Source organism: Clarias gariepinus, chromosome 9 (genome assembly GCF_024256425.1).
Source record: "Clarias gariepinus isolate MV-2021 ecotype Netherlands chromosome 9, CGAR_prim_01v2, whole genome shotgun sequence".
Classification (NCBI taxonomy): Eukaryota; Metazoa; Chordata; class Actinopteri; order Siluriformes; family Clariidae; genus Clarias; species Clarias gariepinus.
The window spans coordinates 29,602,321-29,614,492 of NC_071108.1; the positions used below are offsets into that span (position 1 = coordinate 29,602,321).

General features: G+C 37.4%; 1 protein-coding gene across 3 annotated transcripts; it reads left to right on the top strand.

Moving 5' to 3' along the window:
• Positions 1 to 3,085: 3,085 nt before the first annotated feature.
• Positions 3,086 to 11,872, top strand: LOC128529740 (beta-1,3-galactosyl-O-glycosyl-glycoprotein beta-1,6-N-acetylglucosaminyltransferase-like). Of its 3 annotated transcripts, none has more exons than XM_053503228.1 (2): positions 3,086 to 3,207; positions 6,587 to 11,872. In XM_053503228.1, exon 2 carries the CDS (start codon positions 6,606 to 6,608, stop codon positions 7,881 to 7,883), a length of 1,278 nt encoding a protein of 425 aa, XP_053359203.1. In that variant the 5' UTR covers positions 3,086 to 3,207; positions 6,587 to 6,605; the 3' UTR covers positions 7,884 to 11,872. The 3 variants fall into 3 exon arrangements, with proteins under 3 accessions (XP_053359203.1, XP_053359204.1, XP_053359202.1); XM_053503229.1 differs by lacking the exon at positions 3,086 to 3,207 and adding an exon at positions 5,518 to 5,573; XM_053503227.1 differs by lacking the exon at positions 3,086 to 3,207 and adding an exon at positions 5,619 to 5,773.
• Positions 11,873 to 12,172: the final 300 nt, after the last annotated feature.

Below are 12,172 nucleotides of genomic sequence, written 5' to 3' on the forward strand. Positions count from 1 at the left end.
CCCACCTTAAGGGGGAAAAAAAGCTATAAATGAGTAAAAAAAAAAAAACGCTAGAAGCTGTGACATAATCTGGCTGGACAGACATACAGACACAAACATACAGACAGAAAATTTTCGCAGACTGGTTTTCGGTTCTTCAGTGTATGAAACATAAAGATGTCATCGAAAGAGTGAATTCTGTCCAATCTAAAGACAAAACCTTTCTTTTATTTATATACAGTGGTGTGAAAAACTATTTGCCCCCTTCCTGATTTCTTATTCTTTTGCATGTTTGTCACACTTAAATGTTTCTGCTCATTAAACACCGTTAACTATTAGTCAAAGATAACATAATTGAACACAAAATGCAGTTTTTAAATGAAGGTTTACGTTATTAAGGGAGAAAAAAAACTCCAAACCTACATGGCCCTGTGTGAAAAAGTGATTGCCCCCCTTGTTAAAAAATAACTTAACTGTGGTTTATCACACCTGAGTTCAATTTCTGTAGTCACCCCCAGGCCTGATTACTGCCACACCTGTTTCATTCAAGAAATCACTTAAATAGGAGCTACCTGACACGGATAAGTAGACCAAAAGCACCTCAAAAGCTAGACATTATGCCAAGATCCAAAGAAATTCAGGAACAAATGAAAACAAAAGTAATTGAGATCTATCAGTCTGGTAAAGGTTATAAAGCCATTTCTAAAGCTTTGGGAATCCAGCGAACCACAATGAGAGCCATTATCCACAAATGGCAAAAACATGGAGCAGTGGTGAACCTTACCGGGAGTGGCCGGCCGACCGAAATTACCCCGAGAGCGCAGAGACAACTCATCCGAGAGGCCACAAAAGACCCCGGGACAACATCTAAAGAACTGCAGGCCTCACTTGCCTCAATTAAGGTCAGTGTTCACGACTCCACCATAAGAAAGAGACTGGGCAAAAACGGCCTGCATTTCCAAGGCGCAAACCACTTTTAAGCAAAAAGAACATTAAGGCTTGTCTCAATTTTGCTAAAAAACATCTCAACGATTGCCAAGACTTTTGGGAAAATACCTTGTGGACCGACGAGACAAAAGTTGAACTTTTTGGAAGGTGCGTGTCCCGTTACATCTGGCGTAAAAGTAACACAGCATTTCAGAAAAAGAACATCATACCAACAGTAAAATATGGTGGTGGTAGTGTGATGGTCTGGGGTTGTTTTGCTGCTTCAGGACCTGGAAGGCTTGCTGTAATAGATGAAACCATGAATTCTACTGTCTACCAAAAAATCCTGAAGGAGAATGTCCGGCCATCTGTTCGTCAACTCAAGCTGAAGCGATCTTGGGTGCTGCAGCAGGACAATGACCCAAAACACACCAGCAAATCCACCTCTGAATGGCTGAAGAAAAACAAAATGAAGACTTTGGAGTTGCCTAGTCAAAGTCCTGACCTGAATCCTATTGAGATGTTGTGGCATGACCTTACTTTTTCACACAGGGCCATGGAGGTTTGGATTTTTTTTCTCCCTAAATAATAAAAACCATAATTTAAAAAATGCATTTTGTGTTTACTTGTGTTATCTTTGACTAATAGTTAAATGTGTTTGATGATCAGAAACATTTTGTGTGACAAACATGCAAAAGAATAAGAAATCAGGAAGGGGGCAAATAGTTTTTTCACACCACTGTAGATAACCTTAAATCAAAACGAAGAATTATAAACAGGGACAACTTTTAATTAAGGTAGGTACCTTTAAGCCTCCTAATGTATGCCTTGTTATTTCTTTTTGCTGGACCATCCAATCTGCACACAACTTGGCACAGATTTTCTTCCAGATACCCTTCCTCACGCAACCCATTTTATCTGGGCTTGGGACTGGCACTGTATGCAGTGGCTGGGGTTTGGGCATGTAGGGAAGCTAGAGTGTGAGGAAGTGCCAGATTATAGCAGAATTAAAATCACCAATTAACCTTTTCTGTATGACCTTGCCCTCCCAGCCATGACCCTTGAAGGTGTGAGGCCGCGTTGATAACCAGTAGCCATGATGCCACCAGTTACACTCTTTTTGGCATAAATATCGACCTTCAATCATCGATCGAATTCTGAAATATAGATTGAATTTTAATCAAGACAAAAACTTTTTTTAGTGTCCAGGAAGTCTATCACTGTCATTGACTTGAGAAGCTGTACACCTGTAAAATCTATTGTTTTCCCATCACCATAGAAAATGTGGTGGGCAAAAAAAGAAAGAAAGTAAGAGGTTAAAGCTAAAGAAATAATTGAGTATAAGAGTCTGGATCTGCTTGCTTTCCAGCAGTTAGCTGTCTGATCATAAACCACTAACCCCCTGGCCCATTTTTATTTATTTGTTGTAAAGCAAACAATATGAAAGAAGACCACAAAGATCACATTTTTCGTTTGGGTGATTTTTGGAATTATCCCTAAACTTTTCAAAAGTATCAGTAAAGAATGTTTTTCTATAAATGTGTCTGTATGTTGTTGGTTGCTGCTGTCTTGGCACTTTTTCTAGTCAAAAAGAGAAGTGGAATCCCAATTGGATTTTACCTCCTTAAATAAATAAAATGAATAAAATGAATGAGTCATGAGACCATAAATTGAAGGTCTGAAATTCTGTTAGGTTTTGTTCAAGATGGCTGATGTTGACAGAGACGCCTCTCCTTGGTTTATAACATCATTTTCTACTCTGAGGATGTCGCTACATTTACATCTAGTTAAAATGAACAGAAGGGCCCCGTAGGTTATCAACTTTACACACACTTTTCCAGCAAAAATAGTCCTTTTAAAGGTATATCATTCACCGGTGGAAACCTGACCAATAACATTTTATGAACATTTATTCATTTTAAAACATGTTAATTAAAGCTTGATATTTATGATTATAGTCTATAGTCTTCTGTACATTTTCTAATTTATTTCCATATTTTTTTTATTTTACATTTTTGTACATGTACATTTTCCAATACAAAAATGTAATAGAATTTTAAAATCTCTGTAATTTAACCATCCCCTATTTGTGCACAATAACAGCGCTAAACAAAGTGCCTGCTGTAAAACAACTTTTGAATTAATGGGGTGGGGCCAGACTATAAAGAGATATAGGAAGAAAAGTGTTAGTTCCTGTGAAGAGTGGCGTTTTGTCACAGCACTGAACCTGGTTGAAAACAATTAGAAGTAGAATGATGGATTAAGCGTTACAACAGCAGAACAGCTGAACTCCAAACCTTGGTAAGATTAGACAGAGATTTTATTAGAGAGATTAATAAAGTTGTTCTACTTCAGGTTTAAGCTTCCCCCCCCCCCCCCCTTTTAAAGAATGTATTTTTTTTTACTTAATCTTAAGATTACCATGTTCCAGTCTCTTTATGTTGTTGGTCTTTTGCTGCGCCCAGCAAGGGGTTTCCACAGCGGAAAATCTGTTCCGCCCCACAACTTGACACAGGTTTTTATGCCGGATGCCCTTCCTGGAGCAACCCTCCCATTTTATCCGGGGTTGGGACCGGCACTGCATTTCCTCTAAGATTTACGTTGCTATTGTCTAGCTGTTAAATAGTGCATTGCAGTGTGGCGTACTTTCTGTACCTGTGCTGTGCAGTACTCTTTATATAAATCTGGAAAATTATTTGAATCTATGATATTCTTAAGAAGACTTGATAATGCAGTCCTGTATTTGTGAATCAGTTAAACAAACAGATAAGCAGAATTATCAACTCAGGACAGAAAGACACAGTGTGTGTGTGTTGTGTGTGTGTATAATGTGTAGTTTGTGTAGGAAGTGTTGTGTGTGTAGAATGTATTGTGTGTGTAGTGCGTGTATGTAGTATATGTGTATATAGTGTGTGTGTGTGTAGTGTCTGTGTAGTAAGTGTGTGTAGTGTGTGTGTATTTAGGGGTTGTGTGTGTAGGATGTGTGTATGTAGGATGCATAGTGTGTGTATTTACAGAATAATGCTGATGTCATAAATGTGCATTTTGCAAATGACCCAAAATATCTGATCTCATGTGAGTTGAGCCCATGACATGCATAGAGAAAATAGTTTAGCTAAATGAGATCTAGAAGAAAGAAAAATTAAACAACATTATCAGAGCAATGGTCATAGACGTCATTGGGCCCTAATTACACATACAGTACAAGACAAAAGTTTGGACACACCTTCACTCATTTAATGTGTTTTCTTTATTTTCATGACCATTTCCATTGGTAGATCTCCCTGAAAGCATCAAAACTATGAATGAACACATGTGGAGTTATGTACTTAACAAAAAAAGGTGAAATAACTGAAAACATGTTTTGATTACTGCTTTGCACACTCTTGGCATTCTCTCGATGAGCTTTAAGAGACACCTGAAATGATTTCCAATAGTCTTGAAGGAGTTCCCAGAGGTGTTTAGCACTTGTTGGCCCTTTTGCCTTCACTCTGCGGTCCAGCTCACCCCAAACCATCTCGATTGGGTTCAGGTCCGGTGACTGTGGAGACCTTTTTTTGTTAAGTACATAACTCCACATGTGTTCATTCATAGTTTTGATGCCTTCAGTGAGAATCTACCAATGTACTGTAAATGGTCATGAAAATAAAGAAAACACTTTGACAGATAGATGAGAAGGTGTGTCCAAACTTTTGGCCTGTACTGTATAAAGATCTTACTATGTTTCAAGCTATTTGATGCTAATGCCATTCTTTGTTCATTGTTTTAGATAACCTTTTTATATACAGTAGAGTCACAACTTGACACAATTGTGCATGATGGTTCTTATTTGGTTCATAATGGCACATGATGGTTCTCTAACTCTGACTCTACATTGCTTAATCAAAATATTGTATAAGCCAATGATAGATTTTTCATTCTGGGAAATGATCCATGCAAACATGAACTTAGAGCCAAAGATAATGAAAGAATTATCAATTTTCAGAAATGTGCAGAATTAGTGCAGAAACCAGAAAGTCAACGTGTTTAACTTTGAAATAAGAATTGTTCTTAATACTAACAAACCTTGCACATGGCTTTACTTATTTTTGCTTTGGTTTGTTTCTTAATAAAAAAATGTGTTTCATGAGGTAGGCATGCCAATTTTGAAAAGCACTTGTGCATTTTGCTACCTGGTGCATACTTTTTATTTCTGAAACACCAGGAAGCAATGGTTGTAACAGACATACCAATATTTTCATATCAGATCAGTTCCTTGTTGGCTGGCAAGTCCAGGGTATGTAGTATAATACTGCATTTACATCCATATCTAGCTATATCTATCTATAATCATCTATCTATCTGTATAGAGTGCACTTGCAATCAGATATGCAGTATTCTTGATATCTTGATCCATATAATTTAATATTCACTCAGAGCTGTGGTAAATCAAAATGCATGATGAGAAAGTGATAGGTTTATATACAGTAGTGTAGGTAACTAGTGCTGTATCATATGTCAACATCATGATCATGATAAGAGATAGAAACGGAAATAAGAACAATTGGCTGCTCTCAAGGAAACACAGTACAGTATGAATGTGGGAGTCATTTTAGATTGGCGATTCTCCAGAACAGTACAACGTCACTGGATCACGGTTACTAGAGCGGTGGTAACAAAAGAGATTGGTAAGAACTTTTACTTTCTGCACCGTAGCAGCTTACACAGCAGAACAGCCAACAACTTTGTATGATATATAAACACCATGGTCATGGTAAGTTATGACCCAGTGCTGACTTTGGGCTTAGTAAACATTTGAAGGAATCGAGACAGGAGAAAGTTTCAAATATCATGCAAATGGACCAAGACGGCCGAAATCCACTCTGTGGTGAGAACGATTTATAGAATTTTACTTCACTATTAGTAAAACTCTGGACTGGAGTTGTTCCTATTCTGTGAATGCTTGGTATGTTATATACATTGTTGTGAATTTGAGTGGGCAGGTTTCTTTTTTTTTTTTTAAAAAAAAAACCTCTTGTCCTCAGTGGTAAAATAAAGGTCACGTAAGGCTCCTGTGTTAAATATGTTGAAACATAGTTCAATGCTGATTCCCTCACAACAGGAACAATATTAATCTTGAGCAACGTTATAGAGAAGTGTCTCTAGTCTCGGAAAAATGTGGGCAGCAACCAAACTGAAAAAAACCCACAATTGTTTTACTGTGGTTAAAAAAGTACAGAAGAGAAGTAGGGCAACCATTTAAGAATGTTTTGGAGTTCTGAATTTTTAAAATAGAAATCTGACTTTAAGTGTTTCTCGAAATTTTGATTTTATTTTCAGAAATCTCACTTTTCTCTCAAAATGTTAACTTTAATATCAGAAATCTGACTTTTTTTCTCCAAACGTTGACTATAATCAGAAGTATGGTTTATTTTCTCAGAATTTTGACAAAGAAGGTTTTATCTGAGAAAAAAAAAAAATCAAGCAGCATAAAAAGATTTTCTGTTCTCCATAAAAAAAAACTGATATTATCACAGCTACACTAATATTCATCTGCAAGACTTTTTCCAGTAATATCAGCACAATTCTGGCAGTACAGTAAATAAGGTTTGAACAGTGAGTATGTGAGTGCAAAAGTCTGAACAAGTCTTGACAATATTCTGATTAGTAATACTAAAATAATGCCCTCTAACTGCTACAGGTGGTACTGACTAACAAATATGACGATGGCTTCAATAATCACCAGAGTGAGAAGGTCCTGGATGCTGCTGTCCTTTGGAGCTTGGATGTGTGTCCTTTTGATCTTTGCATCTCTGATGGTCAAGAAAAAGCCAAAGATGAATTACACGTCCCTGATGTTTAGTGATGATGAGACTCTAGAGGATGAGTGCGATTGCAAGAAAATTTTACAAGGAGACATTGATGAAATTAGACACGCTAAGATTCTGGCAATCACAAAGAGCTTTAAGACCACAACACAGATCACTGATGAACAATATGTCAAGCAGGCTGAAGACTGCAAAGAATTTCTAAAGACTCGGAAGTACTTCCGTTTCCCACTGAGTGAGGAGGAAGAGGCATTCCCAGTGGCATACGCAATTGTCATTCACCACAAGGTGCAGAATTTCGAACGACTTCTCAGATCTGTATACAGTCCTCAGAATTTCTACTGCATCCATGTGGACAAAAAAACCAAAGAGTCCACTAGGAGGGCAGTCAGCGCCATCGTCTCTTGCCTAGATAACGTTTTCCTTTCAAGTCAGTCTGAACAGGTAATCTACGCCAGTTGGAGTCGCGTCCAGGCTGATATCAATTGCATGAAGGATCTTTACAAGGTCAGCAGTCAGTGGAAGTACTTCATCAACTTGTGTGGACAGGACTTCCCCATCAAAACTAACCTAGAGATAGTGCGTGCTCTTAAGGCACTAGCTGGTTTCAACAGCCTGGAGACTTATATCACACCTCCTAATAAGGTGAACAGATGGAAAAAAAGACACCAAGTGATAAATGGTGGAATCCAGGCAACCAACCAGGTGAAAACTCAGCCACCCTTTGGCATAAAGGTATTCTCAGGAGGTGCGTACATAGTGGTGAGTCGTGATTTTGTGCGTTATGTGATCGAGGACCCTAAAGCTCAGGTGCTGATGTCATGGTTTAATGATACATACAGCCCGGATGAATTGATTTGGGCTACAATGCAGCGGATCCCTGGTGTTCCTGGGTTTCTCCGTGCACACCCCAAATTTGACGTCACAGACATTTACAGCATCTCTCGGCTAGTCAAATGGGCAGCACATGAGGGGGGATTTGATGCAGTGTACCCTCCCTGTCAGGGTATTCATGTTCGGGATATTTGTGTATACGGGGTTGGGGATCTGCAGTGGATGGTAGAGCAACACCATTTATTTGCTAACAAGTTTGACACAGATTTTGACCCAATTGCCATCCGATGCTTAGAGAAGTACCTCAGACACAAAGCACTAAAAAACTTTTTTTAATGTGTACACATATACTATATGGCCTACAGTTTGTGGACACCTAAATATTTCACTTTAAGGTCCTGCTCTCTTCTAGGATGGCTTTGCAGATGTGGCTGTCATCCACAACCCATAAGACTCAGAAGGCCTGAAGGGAGTTGCCATTCCAATTCATCCGAAATGTGCTCTTTAGGGTTGAGGGCACAAGAGGCATTGTCATGCTAGAACAGGTTTGGGTCTGTTAGTTCTGGTTAAGGAAGAAGAAGAGAACAGTTCTTGAACAGTTCTTGTCAAGCACATTTGCAAAACCCATCAAGCTCCATGATGAAACTGGCTCTCATGATGACCGTCCCCGGAAGCTAAGAACAAAACTCACCTCTGCTGCAGAGGAGAAGTTCATTTAGAGTTACCAGCCTCAGAAATCACCAATTAACAAACCTCAGATTAGAGCCGTTATGGAGGCTTTACAGAGCATAAGTAGCAGATACATCTCAATATCAACTGTTCAAAGGAGATTACTTTATATTTTGGAAAGATACCTTGGGAAAATTTGCAAGATGTGTACCATTTTCTTAAAGGAAACATGAGTGAGAAGGCAAAACGCATTTAGTACTCAAGTTCATATGTCAGGTCAACTTGGCCTTGTGCTTTGGTTCATTGTCATGTTGGAACATCTAAGAGCATGCATGCATGGCTTTCATGCTGTACAATGCAAATTGTCTGCCAGTGTTTTCTAATAACATGCTGCATTCATCTTGCCATCGATTTTGACTAACTTCCCTGTGCCACTGGAGTTCACACAGCTCAAAACATAAGAGATCCACCACCATGCTTTACATTTAGGAGGGTGTATTTTTCATGGTAGGCCTTGTTGACTCGTCTCAAAATCATAAAGTTCAATTTTAGTCTCATCACTCCAAATGACTCTGCGCCAGAAGTATTAAGTTGTGGGTTTTACTTGCAGTAGTGGCTATAATCGTTCTTGGTCTACCTGACCGTGGTTTAGTATCAACAGAACCTCTTACTTTCCACCTCTTTGTCTGAGTTTGATCAGTACTGACCGGCATTTTCATGTGTTGAGATATCTTTTTCTGCTTTAGAGTTAAAGTTATGTTTAACTACATCATTACGGAGGTCCATTGGTAGTTTCTTTGTTGTGCCCATGGTGCAGTATCCAGCGAAGTCTGTGCATTACCTCATGAGCTGAAAAACTCACTGACTCTTTATGCACAGACAATAATTACAATTATAATAAGTCACAGGTGTGGAAACTTCCCTCTAATAGCCATTTAAACCTGTGTCTGTGTTTATTATGTGGCCAAACAATCAAAGATATGTGAACTTTTGATCAGGGTTGTTTGGGTGATTTCAGTTATTCATACGGCAAGTGACTACTATTCTTAAATCAGAAAAAAAAATTTTTTTACAAATAAATGGCAATGTTTAACAATTTCTTTTAGAGCATGCAAATTTTTTAGCACAACTGTATCTGCTTATTGAATAATTGTCAAGCCCAGGAATAAGCTGTACTCATGACGACATACCTCATAAAGTTGAGCAAAAAAAATATGGTTTTGGAATACTCTGAATGCTTAGAAAATCTGTTACTGCTCACACATATTTCTAAGGTGTCACCCAGGATCTCCTCAAAGATTCTTCATCATGCTGTCTCTGGGTGTCTTTCCTCGCCTCCATCACCTCTGGCTTGCTCATTAGGGACCAAGCATGCGCAAATCTCTCTAGTGTGTATGCAAATTACACATTGTGTTTGTCAAACTCTCTTTCCCACACACCCATGTGACTGATTATTGACCTTCCATACTCACTAAGGTGAGAGGATATACTCTTACAGTGTGGCCTGCTTTCCCTAATCTGCGTGTAATGGGCATTAAAAAAAAAATTATAATATCTTGATAAATTTGTTGCACACGTTTTGTCATAGACTTTCTTTTTTAGAAAATGCAAATTATGCATGAATTTTGATATTTAATGAGAAGCATATGAAGGGCTTCAAGTCAAAATGGGACTTTTGATTGTGCAGAATAACAGAACACAGTTACGGAAACAAAAACTATGTTTATCCCAATGTTTTACTAGTGCTGCAAGATAAAAAGTTTTCCCAGTATGCTGGAGCCATGATCGGACTGCCTGCTTCATGTCTTAAACGCTGGCCTCCAAGGAACTCCTTGGCTCAAACATTTGAAAATGGTTTGGCCGGCCGAGTTCCTTTAATGTGAAAGCGGTGTTGGTGATTGATTGTATGTACGGTTCCCACACACAGATGCATCCTTCTGCAAGTTGATGACAAGTTATCCGTCGATTTGCAAAGATCAGCCGTTTCGCTCGTTGAGTGTTCACAGAAATAACTGCAGTGGGCTCAGAGCGACCTCGGCCATGGTTGTCATTCATTGATGTACGACCTTCTTTAAACTGTTTGCACCATTCAGATGTTTTACTGCGACTAACAGTCTCACCACTTTGATGAGCATGAAGTCTTCTGTAAATATCAATTGGTTTTACGTTCATTATAAGTCCCGGTTTGACTTGAACACACCTCATAGAACCATGTTAATTAAATGACTATTAATAGGTGAATAGGAAAATTGTCAACATTTTATTAATTTTTTTTTTTTTTAAATCCTGGTATTTCCTGCCAACATTATTTTTTTTACATTATTTTTTTTTAACTCAGTTGTCATTTGTTAAAGAAATAACGTTACATTTTATAATTTATAATATATATTTTTTTCTTATACATTTATACAGTAAGATGTATTTTTCTTTGAAATGAAGTGGCTCAGTAAATTATCATTGTCATCCGTATAATGTTGTTTGATAGATATTGTATTTTATGATATTTATATATGAATATATTTATTCTATTTATACATTTTTTATATAAAATATGATATTATATGGTAGTTATTATATGACATGAGGAGATCACTTAGATTCACTTAATGGAGAGAAAACACACCGTTTTTTTTAAACAGTGTTAGCGTTGCCCATGTTGCTTCTTCTCTAGTCATTAAACTCCAGTTTCCTGTTACATCATAAACTGTATGTTTGCATTGTCAGTCACATATGCATACAAAGACGACAGCACAGCCTGACTTTTTTTTTTGTGCTAAATGAATATTCCCTATTGCATGGGAATTGTATGAAAAGTTATTAAATAATGTAAAAAAAAAAAAAAAAGATTCCAACTCACCCTGCGCTGTATCCTCTTGTGCATTTCTCTGTAACACGGGAGCATTTCCCGTTTCATGCAGCTGGACTTTAAAATCGATCCCGGATGGAAAAGTTGCCCGCGTTGGGTTTAAAGAATGCAGTTGGATGAAGAAGTGCAAGTGTCAAAGCACAGAGAGGGGTAGAGAGAGACCCACTTTTTGATTAATGCTCCCTAAATTAACTGTTTACTCTGCAGACTCCCAACATTCTCAGATTATGATAATTTTGTGACAGGCAGAGAGATTGATGCTTGAGAGCTTGTTTTAATTAATGGTTTTGTTTGTCTCTAGAGAATGGGTTTCTCTTCCTTTGCTGTTGTTTTTTTTTTCCTTTTAACACTTTGTCTCTTGAAGATTGACTGCTATGTAATGGGACCCCCGTGTGTGTTTAGAAAAGTAGAGAAAAAGTATCTACAGTGATTAATTTATGTTTGAAGGAGAATGGTACATGCAGAAATGTTTGCTTTGAAGTTTTATGCAAGGGGGGAAAAATGCGAGTTTTATGAGTTTTTGGGAAATTAGGGAAAAAATGAAATCAGTTGCAGTTTAATTGCTAATTTGGTCTGTGTATATAGCATAACGGTTAGGATTTTAAATGTTCTAGAGTTGAGTATATCTTATTTTAAGCAAGTAAGTGTTAAATAACTTTAAAGCGGTTTAATTAAAATGTTGTTTGTGCTCTTGCAATGATGGTTAAAACATGCTATTTAATGCTTATAACTTATTTAAATGTGTGATAAACTTGATTGTCATCATGCCAGTGTATCCGTATCTGTATGATTAATTAATCCTGTATGAGTTGTCATTTTATATATATATATATATATATATATATATATATATATATAAATTAGGCATATATTATATTATATTATATTATATTATATTATATTGTTGTAATAATTAATAAAAATATGTATTATCCTGCTGTAGCATGCCACTGCTATTAGGGAATACCATTTCCGTAAGGGGTATACCGTACTTGGTCTGTACCAATTATTGGGTAGGTGGTACATGTCAAAGTTACATCCACATGAATGGAAGGAACCCAAGGTTTCTCAGCCAAACATTGCCCGAAGC